Source organism: Mirounga angustirostris, unplaced genomic scaffold, assembly GCF_029215605.1.
Source record: "Mirounga angustirostris isolate CCGP_5_RB_7025 unplaced genomic scaffold, mMirAng1.0.hap1 SCAF_16, whole genome shotgun sequence".
Classification (NCBI taxonomy): Eukaryota; Metazoa; Chordata; class Mammalia; order Carnivora; family Phocidae; genus Mirounga; species Mirounga angustirostris.
In genome coordinates this window covers 11,854,132-11,878,814 of record NW_026991724.1, presented here as the reverse complement: position 1 = coordinate 11,878,814, position 24,683 = coordinate 11,854,132, and the positions used below count along the sequence as shown (strand labels likewise).

The window sequence follows — 24,683 nt, the reverse complement described above, 5'->3', positions numbered from 1 at the left end:
GCCCTATTTATGATTGCTGTCTGTTATAAAGGATGCAAATGAACAGCCAGACGAAGACGGGTGCAGAAGGGTACCGTGCAAGAGTCTCTGTGCCCATGGAATTGGGGTGTGCCACCCTCCCGGCACGTGGATGTGCTCCCCCAACTCAGAAGCTCCCCAAACTTTGTTGGTGAGGTATTTTTATCAAGATCTCATTACGTAGGCACAATTGCTTAAATCACTGGCCTGATCGGACTCCCTCCCCGGCCTCCCCTCCCTCCCCAGAGGTCCAGGGACCGGACTGTAAGTTTAAACCCTCCAGCTACAGGGGCGGTGTTGCTGGTGACCAGGCCCCATCCTGAAGCGTACAAATCCCAAGGGTTTTAGGAACCCAGAACTGCACAAAAACTATTTTTTTTTCTTATACCATGTGGGCTATTTGCAGTTTTGTGGAAAACACCACTTGCATTGCCAAGACAACAGAGGCCTCCGCAACGATGCTGCTTCTCGTCATTTCCAGCTCGTTGTCCACCGCAGTGCCGGGGGCACACACAGGTCATGCCAGACACTGTTGGTGCAGGAGGGCTGGGGGGTAGGTGACTGAGAACGGGGAGAATCCCCTCCCTGTGTCTCAGGACCCCAACCTCAAATTCAAAGGTCCCATAATGGAGCTCAACGGTAGAGCGTAACCGAACTGTGGGGTCCGGCTTGAGACAACAGTAAAGACGGAGCAATCTTGATGAGGCGACCAGGACCCAGAGGGTCCACCCTACCCCAGATGGCGTTCTCTAGGCCCCAAAGAGCTTCCAGACTTAAAAATGTCTTCCACTTGTCAGTCCCAGTGCCTCAAACACAGATGGGCTTAGGTTATAATGCAAAGATGTAAGGGTGGAAGAGGGAAGGCTGAAGAGAGCAGAGCAGCTGGGCAGCAACCCTCCACACCCTGAGGACTCTGGCCACTGCTCCCTCTGAGGCACCCACAGCAGCCCCATGTCACAGCTGGGGCCCAAGGGCCCTGGGGACAGCTCAGGATGCTGGGCACAGTTTGAAGATGGGCAGCTCCATAACTTCTACTAGAAAACCCACACATTGTAATTCCTTTTGGTGTCTTCAAATTTGAAGCTTGTTTATCTGGGTCAGGGACCATTTATTTGCATCTAACAAGTCGACGCTCGCCGCAACATCTTTCCAACATATGGCCTGTTTGTGTCCTGTCTCTGTGCAACTGGTCAAGGCCACGTGGGCAAGGGGGCATTGGCCTCGCTGGGAGGGGGTACATGGCCTAGCACAGACCCCTCAGCTTCCCAGCCACCCAACCTGCTTTTCAGAGAAACGGCAGTTGGGGGCACCTGGTAGTTTACCTGAATGAGTCTCTCACCTGGGGAAATGTTCCAGGAGCCATTTAGGAAGATCATTCTGGAACCCAGCAAGCTGCATCACCATGGCAACCCCTGCATCCCTGTGGTGCCCATCCCTTGGACACCTCTCTGTAAGACGGACAGGGGAAGTCTAAATGTGAGCTTATCTTTCTTTTTAAAATAATTATCTTGAAGTACTTCAGAAAATAAAGGCATAATGAATAATGTAAGAAATATCTGTGTCCTCACCTCCCAATTTAAGATATAAAACCACATCTGTAAACGAAGCTCCTTTTCTCTGATCATAGAAACTTCCCTATCCTGTGAGAGGTAACCGCTATGCTGAGTTTAGTGTCTATCACCCATTCATTATATATAATTATATTTATATATTATATATATGATTATATACCCTTCCTATATTCTGAACCAAGGTATAATATCTTTTGCAAGTTAAAACATTTTTTTGAGGTGAGAGTCATGTAACATAAACCCCACCATCTTAAAGTGTAAAATTCAGTGGTATTTAGTGCAGTGGGCAGTGTTGGGCAACGATTACCTCCATGTTCACGTTTTTGAGCTTGTATAACTGGGATCCTACGTTAGGACTTTTGCTGCTTGCTTTTTGCATCAATGCTGCTTACGAGGCTCATCTGTGCTCATGCACGCTGCCCTCCTCGTTCGGCTCACTGCTGTCCTGTATTGCCCCGTGTGACTACTTCACAATCGATCTTTTCTCCTGATGGGTACTGGGTGGATTCCAGGTTTTTATGATTACAGTAAGCCTGCCTCCTTGTGCTGCTTCTCCAGGATGTCAACCCAGGAGTAAAAGTTGCTGTGTCATGGGCTGAGAGCAGTTCCAGATTAGACATCACCCAACTGTTCCTCAAAGTGCTACTTTATATTCACATAAGCCTGGTTGTCTTGGGAAGCTGGGGGCCAGGTGCACAATTTAATTGTAGTAACCTAACACTTGGATAGTGTGCTTCATTTAATAAAACACTGTGAGGTAGGCAGAGCAGGATTATTAACCATTCTCTGCAACCTTCTGAACAAGGTATCTGAGACTCAGAGGGACTCCACCTGGATCACAGCAGTGTTAGGACTGAAGGTTAGAGGCAGGACGACCCATGTGTCAGTCCAGGATGGTGCTCTCCTTAGGCAATGTTAATTTCTCCCCTGCCCCCACCCCCACCCCGCCCCCTTGTACCTTACTTAAGCATAGGTCACAGTTTACCCCATCAGCTTTCTGAGGTGACAACACAATGAACGATGGCTGGCAGACCATGGAGAGGAGACCCTGAAAGAGGGTCTCTGTGGTTTGGACCATTCCAGGCTGCACGGAAGCAGGGCAGAATCTTCTGGACTTGCACATTCCATTTTCCTTGCGGTGGTCGACATGCCTGTGCACAAAGATCGCATCTGATAGTATTTGGGGATCTAAGTTGCCCTAGGAGGGCACAAAGAAAAGAAAAGGCTTTACAGAAAAGTCCGAGGGAGGAACTGTGAACACACCAGGGAAGGAGGTACAGTGGGAGAAGCATTTATGATACCTCAATTCTCTAAGGAACTGTCAGCTGGGCCCCCTGGTCCCTCCTCCCCACACTCCCTGAAACCAGGCGGCATCCCAAAAGAGGGCAACCCTGTGAACCTTGCTTAGCACAGAAACTTGGTTCTGGAGCAGAGCTTATGCCTGAGTGACATTTGAGCAGAGGCCTGTCTGAACAAGGCCTGGGGGTGTCTCGGGCTGCAGAGAGTGGCTGGGCTGCTGCCCCAGGGCGGGGGCAGAAGTGGAAGCCGAAGGGGTGTGCCCACACCTCTGTGTCCTGCCACGAACTTTTGGCACCAGGAGCACCATTTGCCGCTCTCCACCTGCAATCATCTCCCCATCCTGGCTGCTTCTGTCCCCCCGGACTCATGTCTGTGCGTCGGGATCCCAAGGGGGTGACAGGCCGTTCCGTTTTGCCTTCCCCGCCCCCATCAGGCCCTCCAGTCACAAGATGTAGGTGTGATCCCGGGTGGCTTCGCAGTTTGACCTCAGGCAAGTTTCCTCTGGTGAAAAATGAGGAGGATTCGACAGATGGCCCGTGAGGAAGCAGCTGGCTGTGGGACCTCACCACCACTTGCCTGCCAGGGGTCCCAGCCCAGGCCCCCCGCTCCGGCTCCCACGGTGCACAGCTCACTCAAGACTGAGTTCACCTCGCCGTCCCTTCTTCCCTAGAGACCTTATGCCGAGCTCATAATGAGAGCACCGTGTTCCTCAGGAAATAGGTGAGCAGAATCTCCTAAGGAAGCTCATTTTATTCTTTGACCTGATGCTGTCCAGGGCAGTTTTTTCAGCATTGGGAAGGCATCAGATGCCCTGGAAATCCGACACAGCCATCTGGGGCAAGGAGAAGACAAAGACTGATGGCAGAGCAGGGCCAGGTAACAACTTTCAGGGATTCTTGCCCGCAATGGCCCAGCCAGGAGGTGTCCTTGGGCCGTCCCCGTGCCACTCCCACCAGGCCGTGGCCCCAAGGCCGCGGTGCCCTGCCCACCCACCTCGTAGCACTGACTCAGTCTCTCCACTTCCCCACTCCCGGATAAAGGGAAATCATTTCCTCTGGAGTTGGGCAGAAGAGTTTTCACTATATGTGGATATGAAGAGCTAGATAAAATACGATCCACTTATTCTTAAAAACTGTGGGCTAGATGGTGTCTGCCATGGTTCAAACAGGACGGATGGAAAAGGAGATTCTCGATTGAACATAGTAACATCTCTGTTAGCCCCACTACCCTGCCGGGCCTCAGTGGGCCCACCAGGAAAGGCCAGATGTTCACTGAGGCAGCTCTCAGGCCTTTGAGAGTGAGGTAGGTAGGGGTAGGGACAGGTGGCCACGCTGGCTGGGCAGGCAGGTCCCACCAAGGGCATGAACGGGACTCAGGCAGGAGCACAGCCAACCAAGAGGAAGACCCGAGGCCCGGGTCCTGTCCCTGGGAACTGAGCCAGAGTAGTAAGCAAACACGGGGCAGAGGGGTCCAGGAGATGGGACAACACGCAATCTGCAAAGACTGGGCTCCAAGCTGTTAAAACAAGCACAGGATGTGGGGGGGCGGGGAGCGTCCCCGCCACTATGCTTCTGGCCACCGTTAGACATGCAGGGTGGGAGCGGGGCTCTAGGAGGCTGCCCATTCTGCCCTTAACAGCTGGGCCCCTCTTAGTCCTTTCCTATACACAGCTCCGTTCTCTCTCGCTGGCACAACTGAAAAAAACCAATTCATTATTAAAAACTCAAATCCAAATGGAAGTAGAGAGAATAGTGTGAAGGATCTGCTGTCTTCCTCACTCAGACTCAGTAATTATCGACACATGACCCATCTCCTCCTCTCTGAGCCCACCCACTCCTTGGTGACAATTTTAAGGACCAACTGGAGAAAAGCCTATTGGTTTATTACAAAGAATCGAGTGTTCCGGGGACCACTGTTTGGCTGACCAATCACCTATTCCTAATTCCACCCCCATCTTCCACAACAGGCTTTCCAGCATCCAGCTGGGGGCAGTCAGATGATCCAGCAATGGCCAGTGAGACGTACATGAAAGCCAGCTTTGAAGCTGCTTTTAAAAGTCTCATTGCAGGATGATACACGTGCACACATATACACATCTGCACGTGTATTAGCCAGAGGAAGCGGCTTCATCAATATGAACTTAGTTCAGTATGAGGGACGTTTTTTTTTAAGATTTTAAGTAATCTCTACACCCAGCCTGGGGCTCAAACTTAGAACCCCCGAGATGAAGAGCTGCACGCTCTACCGACTGAACCAGCAAGATGCCCCAATGCAGGTGGCGTTTAAAGAGGCTCTATGGAGGGGCGCCTGGGTGGCTCAGTCATTAAGTGTCTGCCTTCGGCTCAGGTCATGACCCCAGGGTCCTGGGATCGAGCCCCACATCGGGCTCCCTGCTCAGCGGGAAGCCTGCTTCTCCCTCTCCCACTCCCCCTGCTTGTGTTCCCTCTATCGCTGTGTCTCTGTCAAATAAATAAATAAAATCTTTTTTAAAAAAATAAAGAGGTTCTATGGAGATGAAGAGGGAGGCAGCTGAAGTCAAGGCAAATGAAACTATTTTAACTGTGAAAGTCTGGGAACACTGAAGCAAGGATGCACGAAGCTGGGAGGAAGGGCGTCTGTAACAAGAATGGTCTCAGTAGCTGCGCATTCCTTGGCCAGCTGCCGGATTCTGCCCCAAGGGGCTAGGCTTGAGGGGCTTTCTGTTTTACTGGCTGCTTGGAGTTTATTTTCCACTGGGTGCAAGGCACACGGTTCCAGGATGTCAGGAAGGCCTGCGTGTGGCTTGGATAGTAAAAAAAACCCCTTCTTTTTTGGTGTTTTGCTGTACAAGAACCCCACTATTTCTGCTTGCAGCAGCCTGCCTAGTCTATGGGGAGGGGACAGTGGGGCCCTGAAGAGCCTGGCGCCTCCCGAAGCCTGGTGGCCGGTGGTGGCCACGCAGGACCGGGGCCCGGTGCAGGCTTTGCCAGGCTGGCCACCAGGTCGCTTCACGGGGTGGGGGGACGGGGAGGCTTTCCAAAAGATGCGTGGATGTGTAAAAAGTCACTGAGTGGAGATCAGATGTGTGCAGCAAACCCGCCTGGAAAACACTCACTAAGTTGAGACCGCAGAAAGGATCCCTCCCACCTTTGTGCAGCTGTAAATTTAATCTAATGCAGGGCTCAGCAGAGAAGCCTGTGTGAGGGCTGGGTCGTGAACAGAAACTGAAGGGCAAATGCGCTATGGCGCTCCCTGACTCGTCTGACTTCTCTCTCCACACCTTGGGCAAAGCAAGAATAGCACACCCACCTGTGCCAAGAACCCAGCATGCTCTTGCAGCTACTGTCCCCATCTCGAAGGCTTCAAAGGCGTGAAGATTTGCTGAAGAAGAAAAACCCTAACTTGCGACGGGCTCAGCACCATTTATTCGGTAGGATTCCAGATCGTTTCTCAACCCAGACGAGGCGCTGGCTCACGCTGAGACGTCACAGCTTCGTCACGCCTGAGACGAAGAACCGTGGGAGGGAGCGCGGGCTGGAGGCCCTCAGGACTCGGAAGGCAAGCGGCAGTGAACAGAGGACGATGCCCAGAGGGTGCCACGCTGTCTAGCTGTGGCTCCTGCGGGTCTGGATGTCCTTGTCCTAACCAGAGCGCTGCCTTGTCTTACCTTAAAGGACTTTCCCGTTACTCTTGTATCCCTGTGTAGGACCATAACCGAGGCCTCACAGCGACCTTTTCTGATGCTGGCCCGAAGGGCTCTCCTACCACTTTTACAATCCTTTATCAGAGTGGATATGAACAGACAATGTGTTCCAATGTAGCCAGTAAACTACCTTTCTGAGTAATAAGGTCCATGACCCCATAACCATGTAGTGTTGAGGATCAGGCATTGGTTGCCATGAGCTTCTGACTATGTATTTGAGGACTGGATGGGGGACCCCAGGTGTGTCATTAGCTCATCTCAACCCTACAAAGTAGTGGTGTTCCTCATACCATTTACAGACCAGAAAACAGAGGCTCCGAAAGCCCAGCTGTGGTCAAGGTCACACGGCTGGTACATGTCCAGGCAGGGACTGGCTCCCAGTCTTCGGAACACTACATGACCCTAAACCTGTCCATGTTACTCAGGACACCCAGACACACACACCCCAAAAGCAAACTGTGGGGTTTACTCCTTTATTACTGTGCAGTTTGGAATTTAAATTTTCCTAAGGAGTATAAAAAAAGAGTCTTTCAGAGTTTTCTTTGACAGAATTACCGAGGTGGGAACACATCTTAAACTGACTTGAACTCTGGGAAGAGGAAAAAGGCTGAAGGGAAAAAAATCCCTAATTCAGCAATAATACATGCTTACTTTCAGCCTGACCTTCTACCAGTTAAGTAGGAATCCCGTTCAGCAGGGAGGAAGAGAGCAGGAGAGAAGCAGCAGCGGAACAAGAACCAAACTGCAAGGACTTGGCGTTCCACCCACCCTCGGGAGCCTCCCTCCCCCAGTCTCGGGGGCAAGGCCGACTCCAGAATGGGCCCCAGAAATTCAGCCCCAGGCTGGTCGCGCTATTCCCTGGGACCAGCTCGCGCAGGCCAGGACGTGCGGGCCTGGCTGGTGGCCTTCACAGCAGGATAAAGGGAAGGCCAGTGGTGTCCTCATCTTCACCAGCCTCTTGTAGGACCAACTTTTATTTTTATTTTTTTCAAGGACAAACTTTTAAAAGTAAAATGGATGAAACCACGTGAGGTCAAGATACAAAGACAGAAATTCAACGTGGAAAAAAGACCTTGCTGGGAAACAGCTGATGAGAAACACCAGAAATATTTCACAGACGCACCAGAAGCTCACATTGTCAACAGGATTAAGCTGCTATTGATTTCCCACCATGACATCAGGGTTTCATTTTGCTCAGCCTGAGATCTCGCTCGATTTCAAACTGCCTGTGGTCCACTCGGTCTAGAAAAGCCTTCCGTTCAATGTACCTAGAAGAAAATATAAAATGTTTGTCAGCAGACTCTTGTAGGAGAAAAACATCTCCCCTGCACTGTCCCGCCCTCCAGGTGTGAACCGCCCCCCCCCCCAGGTGTCCACTTGACCAGTGGGATCCCGGGGTTAGAGCAAATACAAACAGATTACCACAGCTGGTACCCAGAGTAACCACCCACGACTTGCCCAGTAACATCCAAACCACTCACGCTTGGTCTAAACAAGATGCTTCTGGCTCAGAGGTCACTGCAAGTAAAATGGAAAAAAGAAAGCAACCACCTATCCGGGGCTTGGTGCCAGGACAATGCAGCAGTTTTGTAAGAAGGTTTTAGGGACAAAAGAACATAGGCTGAGTCAAGCACAGGTTCAGTGGGGGGCTCTGTTACACATCAGCTGGGCCACATTGGTCAAGCACTCAACATCTCTGAGCCTCATTTTTTTTTTTTAAAGATTTTATTTATTTATTTGACAGAGAGAGAGAGACTGGAGAGAGGGAACACAAGCAGGGGGAGTGGTAGAGGGAGAAGCAGGCTTCCCGCTGAGCAGGGAGCCTGATGTGGGGCGCGATCCCAGGACCCTGTGATCATGACCTGAGCCGAAGGCAGACGCTTAACGACTTAGACACCCAGGCACCCCTGAGCCTCATTTTTCTCAAGAGCAAAACAGTGATGCCGTATTTCCTGGTCTCAGTGGTGGGCTGAGACGGTGAGAGAGAGAAAGGTATGCATCCTGCATATCTACAGTACATCAAACTGAAAAAAGGTGCATCTGAAAATGGAAGAAACAGGGTCTTTTTTTTTTTTTTTTAGGATTTTATTTACTTACTTGAGAGAGAGCACGAGAGCAAGCGAGAGCATGAGCAGGGGGAGAAGCAGATTCCCTGCTAAGCAGGGAGCCCGATGCAGGGCTCAATCCCAAGACCCCGGGATCATGACCTGAGCAGAAGGCAGACACTTAACCGATTGAGCCACCCGGGCGCCCAAAACGGTCTTCGTAGAAACTACTTTCTCGGGCTGCCGTGAAGCTCAAGTGGGCACACAGAGCGCTCACTTTAAAGGGATTTCACTGCCTTCAACGCCCTCCTTCCTTCCCCTACTCCTCTCCAGTGTCCTCTGCCCACCTGGGGCCAGAAGAGGCCTCCCTGAAGTTTCTCTAAGGGAATGAGAGCAAGAACGGCCACCCACAGTCCACCTACGGGGCCCCTTAAAAGGTTGGTGCTCGGCGATCTAACGGGGGCCAGGTTCAGCAGACGCGGGTTCCCCAGGCGCAGGGCAGAAGTGGGCAGGTAAGGAGTGGCTGGCAGCTTAATGAGACAGGGCTGCATTTTAATGCACCTTCTTGCCCTAAAGCGGGCCTTGTCTCGCCCGGGGGAGGGGATCTCTGCTGCTAATTCATCTACTGAGAGAGCAAAACTGTCACTGAAAATAGGAGACATAATTGAATCTCCGCACTAGGTCATTATGTTAGCAGGCTCAGGAGCCCATATGCCTTCGCTGAGTCCGGGGCCTGCTTGCTGGCCTCAGGCTGTGGCCCCTAGCCCCGCAGAGGTGGAGGTGGCTCTGAGTTCAAACGCTGACTGCCACTGGCTAGCTGTGTGACTCTGGATACACCACATAACTTTGCCAATTCTGTTTCCTCATCTGCCAAGAGAAGAAAGAAAAATGGATCATCATCCCTACTCTGGAGGGCTGCTGGGTGGACTAAATGAAACTGTCCACAAAATGCCTAGCAGAGCAGGCGCTCAAGAAAATGGCAGCTAATGCTGTCACCATCGTTTGGGGAGGTCCAAGGGCAACAAGATCCAAGAGGGGAGCGCAGTCAGGTCTCTTGATGGGTATTATCGGCGACTAGGTCAGGGATCAGAAACTAAGCTGCTGCGTCTACACCGCCGACCAGAGGCCAGAATGGCTGGAAACGAACAGGAGGGTCTGCTCCTAGGTTTGACACAAGCCCATCGGGGCCAGGCCATCAGATTTAGCGAGTGAAACACAGGATGCCCGGCTAAATGTGAATTTCAGATTCCCCGGCAGACAGAAAAGCCACAGACACCGTGGACCCCCTTCTGATAAAGAGAGAAGACAAGGCGGACTGCGGTGGGGAAGCAAACATGTGACAGAACACACTCACCTTCCACCTATCACCAAGGGGCCCGTGATTCTCCAGAAGGGGCTGCTAACCAAAATCGACCAAAGGGCTCTGCCACACCACAACCATCATCCTCCCCCACCTTAGTTTTCACCAGCCCTGGGTGAAGGCTGAGATGGGCAGCAGTATTTTGATAGCCCGAACTGCCCCTTGAAGTTCAGCAGGAAAAAAAAGGGTGCACCGTGGCTAGAGAGGAATTTAGGACGTGTTTCAAGAGAGCCATTACCCAATGCTCTCTTGTCGGAGAGTGCCTGGAGGGAAGGAAGAGGAAGTACGTGGCTTTGAGCAGTTGTGGTCTTTCTTCTCGATTTTCCTCTAAAGAGGAAGTGATACTTAAATTAGGATGCTCACAGAGCATGAAGGATGGCCTTGCAGGTTCCTGGAAGCAGTGCTAGGTCCAGCTGCATTTTAATGCACCTTCTTGCCCTAAAGCGGGCCTCGTCTACCTCCATGACCCCCAGGAGTCACGCTTTTAGCACCAGCACAACCTGGTGAGACTCTCAAGAGTGAAGCCAGGCTGGGTGCTACCCAGGCAGGTGCAGGCAGAGCTCAGGTTAAGGGGAGGATTCAGGCAGCCAAGAGGGGCATATGTGCAGAATGCAACTGAATTCTCAAGGGCGACCCAGACAAAGGCCGTCAAGGCGGGCCTGGCGACTTCACTTCCCCATTCACAGCCATGTGTAGCTGCTAACAGGATCCAGCCAAGAGCTGGCCAGGAACAAAACTTCTACTGGACATGGACCACTCCCCTCCCCGAAAGACAGGAAAGGTGCCGAGGATGAGATGGGCTCTGATATTTACTATTTGTTTCACTTTGGGCAAGATAATTTCCGTGCCTTAGTTTTCTTCTCTAAAACAGGAATAAAAATTACAGTAGCCCTCTGACAATGCGGTGAGCCTGTGAGAAGTGCTCTGTAAACAATAAAACAAAGAACAGCTGAGCACTGAGGGGTTCTTGCTTCCCATTTCTGACCTGACTGTTCACTACAGAACCTCAGACCCCGGGACAGCTGCAACAGGGACCAAGAGACCAAATGCTCCGGGAGGAGGAAGGGTTTGTGGGGAAGGCCGCCTCCTCCGAGGTGGCCCAGGTAGATGGCCTATTTAAACCGAGCTTCAGCAAGTTTTCAGGCACCTTAAGTGGGTTACAGTCCCAGAAAACAACCACCAGCTGACAAGTGCAATGGTGCCTTTCTGGCCTGTGCCCAGCACTCCTGGGGACCCAGCCTGATTGGGCGCAGTCCCCTGGGAAGCTGGGGGTATGTGTGGGTGGGGGCATCATCCCTTCCTGCTACTATTGCTCTATGTGGCCCATTTACCCTCGAGGAAGCGGCTCTTTACTTTCATTAGTAAAACATGCTAATAGCACCAAAACCTAAGGGATTTTCTAGCTTTTCCTTTCAGAACCAGGTTAGATACAACAGGTTCTGGCATCTTTTTGATCCTTCGACCCAAATTACTTTTCTGGTACCAACTGTTTGAGATCCAGGCCAAAAAGGAGGCAGGGAAAAATGGAAGAACAGAGGAAAAGGGTAGAAAATGCTTCTAGGGAATATGCTGGTACCTACTCCACAGGCAAATGAAGGATGGCCATCCACCCAAAAAGTCAGAGGTCTTTGAGGGTGGGAAGGCCCAACGGGTGGGCCCATCCTGGTCATTGGCCCACGAGAGGCCTCCTCCCCCCTGGTCAGGGAAAGAGCAAAGGGAGGTGCGGGGACATGTGACGCCGGTACATGACTGAGGGCATTTCCAGCTGTGTTATTACTCTGTTCCCAGCGTCTGGTCCCCCAAGCAAGCACGCAGTGCCGCACAAACATGACTGGGAATGCGGGTCAGCTCAGTGCCCAGCACCAGGAGGCAGTGGGCCATGGAGGCTGTCTCAAGATAAAGCCCTGTGATGGATGTAGTAAGGTAGGCCCTTTTCTGCCCGAGAGAAGCAAGCTGCCCAGTGTCGCAAAAGCCCGCATCCCCCTCACCCCGTGGAAGAGTGTGCGACTTGTAAACCGCTTGAGGCCCAGAGTAGAAGAACGGTGACTTGAATGAAGCTTCTCCCCTGCTTTCCTCCCATCTCACCAGGTTGTGCTGGTGCTGAAAGCATGACTCCTGGGGGTCATGGAGGAAGACTGTTTGGAGAAAAACTGATTTTCTCTGGGCTCTCCTACATGCCTCTCTGCGTCACAAGCACACCTGGTTTCCAATCATGGCACTCCCTGACCTTCGATTTGATTGCCAGCGGCAGCCAAGCCCGGGCCTGCAGTCCGCTCAGGCACGGTGCCCCAAGCCCTTCTCCAGGCCTGCCGGCCTCCGCCTCAGCTGACAGTGCCCGCTGCTGGGGAAGCCGTGTGCTCGGGGACGGGGCTGGAGGGAGCAGTGCGAAACGCTGGGCCAGCCCGGGAGCCCGGGGCTCAGAGTGAGTTGCGACCCTTTGCTGTGCAGATGACTGACCATCTTGGGGACAGGCGTTTTAACCAACTCTGCTGCCTGGGCAGAGACATCATTCTGATGGACCTGATGTCATGCCCTTCTTTTCTGGGGGGCTGATTCTAGTCCTACTAGGTTCCAACACAAAGTCATGACTGGTGGCTAGTGGGGTCAGGCATTTGGACAGTGAGGTGGCTCGGCACCTGCTCTGGGCTGGGTCCTCTTCTAGGTGCTGGGGACAGGTGGTGAACCTGCCCCTTGTTGTTGGAGGCTCACCGTGTATGAAAGAGAACACGATGACTCACTCCAACAAAGTGCTATGACTGACGGTTCCTCAGGTGGGGCTACTCTAGAGAGTGGCATCTGAGTCAAACGCTGAGTGACAAGAGCGAGCCATCATGGAGGAGGACCTGGAGGAGCCCTACAGAAGCTGGGCCATCATGAGCGGGGGAGAAGGGGGCACGAGGTGGGCAGGAGACAGCTCAGGAAGGGCCTAGAATGCCAGTAAGGAGTCAAACACTGACTGCAAGTGCTCCTGGGGGGGGGGGGGTGTTCCAGAAGGGAACAGAGGAAAAATAGTTTATATTAAAAAAATCCTTTTAGCTACTGTAGGGGAGAATGGAGGGAAGGGGACAGACAGACAAAAGCAGGGAGTATGACAGATGTCTGTGGCTTGTACTGGAGGGATGGCAGTGGGGCTGGACAGAGGGCATGTAGTGAAGTATTTTATGACAGAACTGTCTACTGGACTTTTGCATGTGAACTGAAAGAGGAAATCAAGGATGACTCCTAGGTTTTTCTTTTAACAGTTGGGTGGATGGTGATGGTGTCATTTTCTGAGAAGTCTGAGGAAGAAGACTTTATGGAAAGAAAGGCAAATATTTGGTTTTGCATGTTAAGTTTGATGTGTGTCTAGGACATGCAAATGGAGGGGTCAACCCAACAGCTGATTTGGGAGTCTGAAGCTCAGCGGAATGGTCGGGCAAGGGAGAGCTTTTCCGGGAGTCATCAGCAGAATGTGGTACCTAAGCTGTGGAACTAGTGAGCTCTCCTGGGCGGGGGGTGGTCTGCAGGGAATGGGAGGACAGACAGCTGCCCAGAGCTCAGTCCTGGGACTTTCCAAGTTTAAAAGCTGGGGGAAGGAAGAGGGACTAGCCAGGGAGGCTGGGAGGACATACCCCCAAGCTGTATCTGCCACCTTTGTGGAAAGTATTCCTGAAGGGTTGGCAGGAAGACACCAGGAGGGAATTTAAAGGAATAAGGCACCCAGCTTTCCGTTTGCAGTAATGCCCCTGACAGTGTGGTCAGTAATGGCAGATGGAAGAAAGAAGAGTGAGCAGAGGACTCACTATATTTATAAACACACCAGATATCTCCTCTACCTAATTCTCATAAACTAGAGAGGTATAGTATACTGAAGAGTTTCTACTTTATAGATGAAGATATGGGCTAGAACACATGGCAGGTTGGTAGCAGAGCCAGGATTTAAATACAACTTCAATTCAGTTTTTTTTTTAAAGATTAATTTGAAAGAGAGAGAGAGTGTGCTCGCGCGCGCTCGCACACAACTGAGTCGGGGTGGGGAGGGGCAGAGGGAGAGAGAATCTCTAGCAGACTCCCCACTGAGTGTGGAGCCTGACCCGGGGCTTGATCTCACAACCCTGAGATCATGACCTGAGCCGAAATCAAGAGGAGGACATCTAACCAACTGCACCACTGGGAGCCCCAGTTTCAATTCAGTTTTGTCATAAAATGTAACACACAAGATTTAAAGTGAATAAAACGGGCAAGGCAAACGCCCCATCGTAAAGCAAGTGCTCACGTGGCCATGGCCAGATGAAGAAGCGGAAGGCTGGCAGCCTGGAGGAGGCCCCTGCATAACTCTCCCACCAACGCCAGCCTGGCCAGGTGCGAACTTGCCTGCCTTTGAAGTTTGCATGCCCTCAACATTATGGTCTAGTTGTGCCTAATTTTGAACTTGACATAAATAGACTTATACTGTGAATTCTTCTGTGACTTGCTTCTTTCACAAAATAACTCAACGGATGCACTGCTTTTGCCTGTCTTTGACCTTTATATAAATGCGATCACACTGTGTGAACTTCTTGGTATTACTATGTTATTGAAATTATCCATGTTCATTCCCAAAATGATGTCACTTAGGTTAAAGCCCCCAGTCAGTCAACCCAGACTTAATACCCAACCTCACTGCAGTTTCAACCCTCTAGGAATGTAACCTTTAACCGGTCAGTCAGGAATTCTCTGGTCAGCACCAGTAAGGTTATATGTCACATGGGCCTTCTTCATCCTCCAAAGGAAGATGAGGTAATCCACCTACTAAAACCCTTTTGTCCCCAGACGGAGGTGACCTCACCTGAAATAATCTTTCTATTTATGACTTCCTTGTCCTGCCTTTAAAAACCTTTCCCTGGGGCGCCTAGATGGCTCAGTCGTTAAGCATCTGCCTTCGGCTCAGGTCATGATCCCAGGGTCCTGGGATCAAGCCCCGCATCGGGCTCCCTGCTCAGCGGAAAGCCTGCTTCTCCCTCTCCCACACCCCCTGCTTGTGTTCCCTCTCTCGCTGTGTCTCTGTCAAATAAATAAATAAAATCTTTAAATAAAAATAAAAATAAAAACCTTTCCCTTTCTGTAGCCCTCTGGAGCTTCCCTCTACTTGGTAGACGGGATGCTGCCTGATCCATGAACCATTTAATACGATCTCCACACTTTGCCTGTTGCATTATTGATAGATACTTAAGTTGTTTCCAGTTTGGATATTATGAAAACACTATCATTGAAATCCTCACACCTGTCTTTGGGGAACGCACAACGGAATTTCTGCTGGGAACACAGCTGGGGTGGGACTGCTGAGTCGCAGGGAATGAGTGCAGTCTGGTGGTTAATGCCAAGGGGGACATCCGAGCATGAGCTGTCATATCTCTCAGATGCACTGAGTGTTTCCATCATTATGAGGCAACCGCCTCTTCGTTTCTGGTCATGCTTTTGTCTCCAAGTCTGTTTTGTCTACTATCAGCTTTCTTCTTGTTTGTGGCTGCATGGCTTATCCTGTCACCCATCTTTTTTATTGTCACCAATTCTGCATCCCGCTGTTTCGACATGTGTCTTTTAACCGGTATATAGTTGTTTTTTGTTTTCTAATTCAATGTGTCAATCTCTGTCCCTTCACTGGAGAGTTTAGTTTATTGACATTCAATGAAAGTTCTGGTAAATTTTCTGCAAAGAATGTAGACAACGGATGTATCAGATACAGATTTTAGAAGAGATCTGGTCCTGTGCCTGCAGTTTCTCCAGGTACCTCGTCTCCTTATGCGCATATTTTAAGATGGCAAACTTGCCTTTAAAATAACTGGACAAAAATAACCCAATATTGACCAATCTGCTTCAAATTTTATCCAATCTTTACAAGGGGAAAGATGTGTTAGCATTTACTGAACTGGAGTTACTATCAAAACATAAAAAGCATGACATAAGCTTTTAATCTCAATCCAAACTTATTTTAATCAGGACTGTATAACAGGAATATTTTTACCATCATTTATGACTTGAATTCTTGTATAAGAGATCAATTTAAATTTGGTACTTGTGAAAAGGTCTTATAAATATATATATGGCAGAGGTCAATCAATACTCACAGGGAGCTCTTCTGAGATGTTATCAAATATGACTTTCCCCCCTTCTTGGTTTCAGCGAAGATCACTTTTATTCCAGGGGGATGCCTCTTGGGATTCTCCACACAGTCCCTCAGAGTAGCCCCTCCTGGTGATGCCTTTGTTGTTGCTGGCGTCTGTGTAAGAGAATTTGGGGCCTGACCTGCCTCTGCCCAAACAGACCTTACAGGTTTGGTTCTTGTGCTTCCGTCAACACTGTGGCACTGGGCACACTTCTCTGGAGAAATCTTCTTGCGCCTCTCGACATTCCTGGTTTTGAACTTGGCTCTCCAATTACGTATGTGTTGGAAAGGCTCAGCTAGCAGCTGGCTGTCTTGCTCTCATCTCTAGAACTTTGATGCTACGGTCTAGTGATTTCCAACCCTGGCTGTGCATCAGAAGCACCTGAGCAGTGAGTTAAAGATACAAGTCTCTGCGACTCTCGGTTCAGCGGCCCTGTATAGGAGTGGCCTTGTCATCCCAACTCTGAAACCACCCCAACAAGACGATTCTCATGCTAAGCCAAGGTAAGAACCCGAGCTACAGCCTGTTCCCTGGACTAGGGGTTGGGCCCCATTAATCTGCCTGCAAGAGCTAGGAAAGGCAAGTGAGTGGAGGTGTGGGGACAGGCACTAGAGAGGGAAGGTGAGAAGAGCCAGAGACAGAGCAAAGAAGTCATGAGATCTGCCCTGGAAAAACACAATCAGATTGGTGGAATCGTTGGGTGGGGGGCGAAGAGTCTCAGAGAAGCGGGGAAAGCAGGGCGCTTAAAAGCTGCACGCCTGTTAGTGGTTCCCGAACCCAGTTACGCGATTTTCCATTGCCTGAGAAGTCCTCATTGGGCAGATGGCCTTTTAATCCTGTTTTCTCTTCCAGTCTACATTTTATTAGCTCTGCCTTATCTTCAACAGCACCACTCCCTACTTTTATAAGACCTATATTGACTTGAGCAGAAGAAACAGTGTCCGCCCCACATAATCAATACCCAGAGGACCAATAAAGTGTCACACACACTGGCAGGTCCCCTGCTGTCCTGGATCACCAGGCAAACGTGGAGAAGAGGAATGAGCTGTGAGCAACCAGAGCAGAGGCAAAGACAGGGAGGTCTGGGGCAAACGTCAAAGGCCTTCTCTAGATAAGAGCGGCTCCTGCCTGGGCTTTATCCTGGGCCTTCCTCAGAGGACTCTGGCACTCCCACCTCAGTCCTGCGGCATTCCATCTTTGACAGAAGACTGACTTACAGGTCTGATGGCTAACCAAGCTCACAAAGTCATTTAACAAACAATTTTTTAAACATACTGATCAGCTTCTAGGTTAATTCAAATAATCTTGAAGCCAAATTTAGAAATGTGACCCAGAAATTCACCCCCTCACCTGTCTGTATTATAATTTAGCTTAGAAGCCGAATGACTACCACTTGATGCACATGTCTATGTGACAGGTGCCTGCAAAGCGCTTTATGTACTTCATGTGCATTATGTGTATGTGTCATACATGTGTTACATGCATTATCTCATGAGATCCTCGCATTCACCCCCAGCGTGGTATCATTACCCCAATGCACAGGCAAAGGGGCTGAGTTTCAGAAATGCCCTGTGTGTTGCAGGGAGAGCCCTTCCTGGTGAAGGGCAGGGCGGGGAGGACCCAGACTGTCTGACAGCCCCACGGCACTTCTTTTCACCGTTAGGGGCGGGGGGAGTGATGACCTTGAGCCATGGACCCTGTTCTGCAGCAACTTTGCTTCTTAGCTCTTTCTGAGGTTCCTAAGTACTCACCAAACACTGCCTTTCTTGATATTCTTGACTACAGAGCCTATGGACATCCTCTTCGTACTCCAAGGTGAAGAGGAGGGGTGCAAGTGATAGCCAGGGTGCCGTGAGAGGGCTGGCATGTCATGTAGGTTGAAGCCCCAGCCTGGGCCACAGTGACACGGACAAAAAGAATCCGCAATGAGGCGACAACATCTATGCACTCTATTGGCTCTGCTCTGGAAGCACTGGGCTGGTCTGGCTTCTCAGAAGACCAAATCATTCCGAACACGACAAGGCGGATACAGCGAGCCAGATCTGACCACGTGACGAAACGAGGTGACTTACAGTTCCCGGGAGCTGTCTGTTGTCATTCGGGGAGCTCGGCTTGGCAGACAGGGCTGGCCCCGCCCCGCCCACCCCCACCACCCCCAGTGTTCTTCTCACCCAGGGGACCGGCTCCACATTAGAACAGAGCTTCACCAACAAACGGACGAAATTTGCTTCACCAGGAAAAGTGCCTGCTTATTTAAACTGGGTGGCCTGTCCACAATAAACTATTTCAGATTTTTTAGAATTTTCAGAGGAACAGAATCTACTAGTTCTTACCCCTCCTTCCCTCGATTATGGATGGCTAGTTCTTCACCAATGCCCTCTTCCTCCTTGAAGCTCTCCCAGTCCAATTTGGACTTCTCTAGGGTGCTCATCTTCTGCTTCTTGGCTCCAATTTTCCCCAAAAGGCTGCTCATGCCACTTGATCTTTTTAACCTAGAGAAAGTGAAAAAAAATGAAACATGTAGCATGGAAAAACTCTTGATTCATGTTTTTTCTGACTGGCATGGGGCTCCCTAGATTCGGGCTATTTATCTTAATTTAGGAAACCATTTTTGTATTTAGGGTACTTCCTGTCTGCTCTGGAGAACACTTTAAGTAGACCAGAATTCAAATGCACTTTTCCTGCCTAACATCTCTGACCGCTCTAAGGACCTAGGAAAAGGAAATCCTAAAGCCCTCTGTATGCTCTGTAGGACAGGTCTCTGCTTGCAGGCAGGGAGAAGCGCAGCATGATTCAGACACGGCTTTGGAATCACATGCCTGCGTTCATATTCCAGCTCTGTGTGACTTTAGGCTACTTAACCACATCTGCCCTGGCTTCCTATCATCTACCAAGTGAATAGTGACTCAGAGGGCTGCAGTGTATCTTCTATGTCAAGTGCTTTACGATAGCACCTGGCACAGAGCAAAGGTGTAATAAATGTCAGCCATGCTGAGTCAGCCATCATTTGTGCCCTCAAACCCCAGGGAATGCTTGTAAGAGAAAGAGAAACAGATCCCAACACTGATGAGCAAGAAGTTACAGTATCTTAAAAGGACTCTTAAGATCAGTTTCCTTTTCGACTCCTGTGAGTCAGGACCCTGGATTTTCCCAGGAGGTAGAGAACATTCCTCACCCTGAAAGGAGGGAATATACAGCCTGTGTTCTCCTTGCTGGTGACACGACCATGGACTGTGGGAGAAACCCCACATGCCCAAGGTCAAGTCTTTTAGCAGGTCACATGTTTCCACTCATTGTTAAACGCAGGACAAAAAATAAGGAAAACAGAACGCAGCTAGTTAGTAAGAAGGTGGTATTAGGGGAAAGAACTATGGAAGGGACATGGCCCTTGATCTCTTTATGAAACTAAAATACGTCGTGTACCACCATGCAGGAAACTGGAAGTTACTTCCTGTCTTCCTTGGAAATATAAGAGACTCAAACGTGTACAATTTCTGTGAGCTAACATCACAAGGCCTCCTGATAACATCAACAGTAATACCTTTCACTTGCCTACAATGCTCATTCTCCAGGTGCTTTATTCACTATTTTCTCATCTTCCGCTCACAATGGCCTGTGAAGGAGGACCACTGAGTCTCCGAATAGGGGGAAGAGCCTTCGAGAGGATCTAGTGTCACACTAACCCTTCTGAAACCCACCTCCCTGCAGCACAGGGCCAGTGAAGGATGCCCCGTTCCTGCCCCAGAGTGAGCAGACAGGCCAGTGTCCACACTGAACACAAGACTCTCGGGCTGAACCATGACCCTCCACACCCTCGTCCTATTCATGTTGGTCGGAAGGATGTTAGCTTCACTGCTGTGGTCATTTCCCACCACATGCTGTTAGCTTAACATTGATTCAGAATAGGCTGGGCAGGCATCATCATCCTCATTTTGAGTTGGACAAATAAACAGAATTCAGAGAGGTTAAATGACACAACAAAGGTCAAGCCAATAGAAAACGCAGGACCAGGCCAAAGCAAGGTCTTTCTGACTTCCAGCGTGGTGCCCTGGGCTGTCTCACGACTAAGCTGAGAACTTACTTGAGATATTTTCTCACAGCTATTTTACCTTCCAGTTTACTTATGAATTTTCCACACAGCTATGAGCTTTCAATTCCCATCTTCTAAAAATTCTTTTCTAGATAACTCACTTCCTACAACAATCTCTCATCAAAACATGCACACACGCACACACACATGCACACACACATTCAGGCTGTATTTACCAGGAGCAGAGCATGAGTGAGGATACAGAGACTTATGTGTCCCCAGTTCTCACCATTATATCCTCAAACCCGGAGAACTGCAGTCTCTTCACTGGTCTCCCTGACTTCTGTTCTGTCCCACTTTTACTCACCTGCCCCACCCTGGCATCTATTCAATATGCTGTTGTTAGGGTGAATTTTCTAGAACAGAAAGCTCATCATGTCTTTCTGCTTCAATGTCTCTTCCCCGACCCCTTATTGCTCTTACAGTGAAGACATGCTCCTTACCTTGAAAGGTCTTCCTGCTCTCCCCTCACCACATCTACCCTCACCATCTAAGCTCCAACCATACAGTCCTGAACCTACAGTTCATCTCCCATTCATCTGGTCTTGTCTCAGCTTAGAGATCCTGCCCCAATCTCTGGATGAGATGCCTCCTGGTGGTGTTTCTAGTGCACCCAGTCCTTCTCCCATTACGGCACCGATCCTTCCCATAGCAGACGCTCGAGGACTCTTGATTCCAGCTGCCGCCATACTGGTCAATTCTGAGCAAGCTCAGAGTCAGTGCTGACAACATCCACCAAAAGCACACACCTCGAGGCTTTCCTCTGCTGCCTGCAGGGGCTCCTCCGACCCTGCCTACATGTCAGAAGCACTGCCTGGCCATATGATGGGAGTTCATGCCATTGGGGCCACCGTCATGGAGGACAGGGGCTGTGGCCACATGGCCCAGCCTCCTGTCCTCACACAGGCAATTCTAGGAGGTCCTCTGAACGCTTCTCAGAAGTTCTGGTGACAAGGAGCCCTTGGCAGTCCTGGAAACACACTCTTGTACTGGCTTTCCCTCCTTCCCCATCTCATTCCCTCTACCTCCTCACTCCTACTTCCCGAGGACAGCTTCCCAATGACTGCCCTATGCTAACAGACTTATCCAAGGTTCTGCTTTGAAGGGAATCTAACGAAGATGCTTAGGAACAACACTATTTTCCTGTGCACGTTCTATCTCTCTGAGGGTACTTAAGCTCTGGATCCCCAAATCTCTCTACATCACATGGACTGAGTTCTACAAACAGTAGGAACTCAATAGAGGTCACCTGGATCACAGAAACAAGTGGAGAGAATCAGATCTCTGTAGTTTAAATGAAGGGTGTTCAGAACGCTTTTAAATTGGGGGATCCTAAGGGGTGTAATTTCCATTTGCATTCATTCACCAATCAGCTCTTTATAGAATTTCTGCTTTTACCTGGGCAGCCCCCTAGGCTCTATACACCATCTCTCACTCTCAGCCTCTAGCTCTGACGGTATTCCCAAATTATACCATCTTTTTGACAAATCACTTTGAGAAGCCTAAGAAGATGATCTTTTGCTGCACAGCAGTGAAGAGAGTTCCAGAACGGTGAAAAGCCATAGTCGCCCTTCGCCTTGTCCACTGCTAACGAGCAGCAAGTTGTCACCAGTGCTCAGATGCTTTAAGGAAAAGCTTCCAGGTCTGCCTTCATTGGATCATGAACGTGGTTTATGATTTCCTAATCTGACAGTCTCAAAAGCAAAATTACCTGTCTTGTATTTGAGGCTAAATCAAAGTGAATGACACATTTACAGCAGCAGCCAAAACACGCAGAGGCTCATCATGACCGGGAGCCCTTTCTTCCTGGAACCTGGCAGGTGGGGTCCCTGCGGGCTTTCGAGCGCTCACACTCACCACCCCCTTCACACGGGGCTTCCGTGGCACAATCCTGGCATCACGCCACCACAGCTTTCTGCAGAGCACATTTACCGTGACCTTGGCCCTGTCTCTGCCGCGAAGGTTCATCAATCAGGCAGGCAGGAAAGCCTCGGCTTCTGGGCAAGGGTAGCTGGCCCTTTGCTGGGACAGAGCACTTCCGAGAGCGCCGCCGTGGTGCCGAGAGCGGCCAGCGAGGACGCAGTCCATCAGCACCAGCCTCCCACAGGCCTTCGGCAGCTGTGGAAAGGGGGAGGTCAGAATTCCCAGCAGGAACTGGTGCACTTTCAGGCACCACATCAACACAACCACAGATTTCTCTATCTTCTGGATCCTAAGCCATAAGGGCAAAGTACTACCAGAGAGTTGGCTTTGACAGACCACCCCGTCCCCCTAGCCACGGATTTTTTGGTCTTGGGTCTACAGTGTGGTGAGCTGTGCCACCGAAGACCATAGTATTTCATTTAGGAGACTCTTTATCCACCTGTTGCAAGGCAAAGTCCGAAGAAATGCACCATTCACTTGCCCATTGGCAGTTACACCCACAATGTTATACTCAGACATGTCCAGCACGTTGTTGCCTACAGGTTTCCAACATAACAATGGCATTTCAACCACCTCTTCCTGAATGTTGCAGTCCTCGACCAACCTAACTACTGTAAGTTCGATGTAAAGACTAAGCCTAAGCCTGTCCAAGCGGCATGGGCTCTGCTCGCCTCTGCTCTAAGCAGCAGGCTTTCAGGCTATAAGACAGCAGGGCTGAGGGCAGTGGGCTCCTACCAAGCCTTTCTTTTTTTTTTTTTTTTTTAAGATTTTATTTATTTGAGAGAGAGAACAAGCAGGGGGAAGGACAGAGGGCGAAGCAGACTCCCTGCTGAGCAGGAAGTCCGATGTGGGGCTCGATCCTAGGGATCCTCGGGATCATGACCTCGGGATCACGACCCGAGCCAAAGGCAGACGCTTACTGACTAAGCCATCCAGGTGCCCCAAGCCTTTCTTTCTTACGCATTCTGTCTAGTCAACCCTCGATAAGAGATTACCTTCAATTCCCTTTCCACGGCACCCAACCCAATGTCCTGTGCTGACACTAGATACCGGTGAAGACCTCACACACAAAGATTCAGAAATTCAGAAAAGTAAAAGGGACAAAAAGGCAAAATGAAGGTCATCTTTGTCCTTTCTGAATTCAAAGTTTACGATAACTTGCTAAAACTTCTTCTGCCTCTCTCTAGCACCAGAAATATAAGTTTAACAAAATTCACTGCAGCTAAATAAATGATAAACTGTATCCTGTAGAGTCTGTCTGAAAGATATTATAGTAAACTGTTTTCTTTGTTGCAGCCCTGTAAGCATGGACTCAGATCCACCAACCAATTCGTTTTTAGCCACCATCAAGACACTCTGGATCCTGCTGTTTATTTACAAGAGGTGCTGGAAAGGAGCCGGGAAAAGAATTTAAGTGGAAATAGAGAGGATGACAGGACACCACAATTGGCTGTGAAGGAAATGTGGGCACATCTTTCCCCATGATCTTTTAAAAATTGGCCTCAGGCACCCAGCCGGCCCACAAAATAGAATTTTAGGTTTCGGAGTGAATTTAGAGTCAGTCATATTGTATTCCTCCAACAGATTACTGAGAAATTACTGTATCCCAGACATTGTGCTTGGAACTGGGGACACACACATAGACAATGCATAATCTCTGGCTTCAAGGAGATAATGTAATAGAGGAGATCCTCATACAGGCAAACTGTACCTGCAGACTGTGAGGGCACAAAGAGGGACCATCTGAGAGGCTGTTTAATTCAACCTCCCTATTTTAGAGCTGAGTTAACTAAGATCCAAGGTTAAGAAACCTGCCCAAGTTCCCAAGAGGAGACGTGGGACTAGTACTCAGTGCTTCTGACCTCCAGCCTGTCTTTTCCACTGGAGTTGGGGACAGATAGCCTTTGGGGATCACTTCCGTACTTCAACTTCTATCATTGCTAATTTGGGGGGGGTGGCATTCTTACTTTCCCTGTTGTCCTGCTCCCTACACACAGAGCCCACATCTTACTCATTCTTGCCTCACTCACAGTGTGGCACAAAGCCTCGCTATACTATGTGTTTAATGCACTAAATCGCCGTGATTTGACAGTGGGCTTATCCAAATGATTTTTTTCTCATAGCAGAAAGAGTCAACACTGCACTTGAACCGACAGGCCAGAAAAGGTAGCTGCAAAAGTAGACCAGCAAGGATAGAGTCAACACATGTACAAGGAAGCACTACCGACCTTTACTTAGAACTTCAACACACAGAGCCTGGCTCCACTAGGCCTTCAGTCTCGTAACTTGCATAACCACTAAAATGCAAATTATTTGGAACAAAGATTTTTTGGCACAGATTCGCAGTTTCCTTAGTATTTGTCATCTGTTTACAAGGCAGGAGTGGATTTTTTTTGTAGCTCACACATGGACTATTTTCCAGAGCCATACAAGGGTCTGGAATTGGCATGGTACTCCCTGAGAAATGGGAAGATATTTTACGTTGGTAATTCTTCAGTGAGAGTTGTCTGCTTGGAACCACTGTTCTCTTTCAGACCTTCTTTGGATTTAGCTGAAATCTGTAAGAATGA

The 24,683-nt window shown here is 49.7% G+C and overlaps 1 protein-coding gene and 1 long non-coding RNA gene across 7 annotated transcripts in view; one reads left to right on the top strand and one right to left on the bottom strand.

The window, feature by feature from the left end:
• LOC123855262 (uncharacterized) overlaps positions 1-18,435 on the top strand; it is a 32,062-nt gene extending 13,627 nt beyond the window's left edge. Inside the window, exons 6-7 of one of the 2 annotated variants that reach the window (XR_006793493.3) lie at positions 16,428-16,603; positions 17,886-18,435. This is a non-coding gene — a long non-coding RNA (uncharacterized LOC123855262). Of the gene's footprint in view, positions 1-31; positions 5,719-16,427; positions 16,604-17,885 lie in introns of those variants that run through there. The other variant, XR_010408248.1, reaches the window with a different exon arrangement.
• Positions 7,030-24,683, bottom strand: part of CFDP1 (craniofacial development protein 1) — a 119,217-nt gene continuing 101,563 nt past the window's right edge. For 2 of the 5 annotated variants that reach the window (XM_045890721.3, XM_045890722.3), the window contains 2 exons: positions 18,434-18,592; positions 7,030-7,838 (listed from right to left, as the gene is read on the bottom strand). In XM_045890721.3, coding sequence (XP_045746677.1) covers positions 7,748-7,838; positions 18,434-18,592 — 250 coding nt within the window. In that variant the 3' untranslated portion in view covers positions 7,030-7,747. Of the gene's footprint in view, positions 7,839-8,464; positions 9,483-18,433; positions 18,593-22,120; positions 22,309-24,683 lie in introns of those variants that run through there. The other 3 variants (XM_064581476.1, XR_006793492.3, XM_054511255.2) reach the window with 3 other exon arrangements.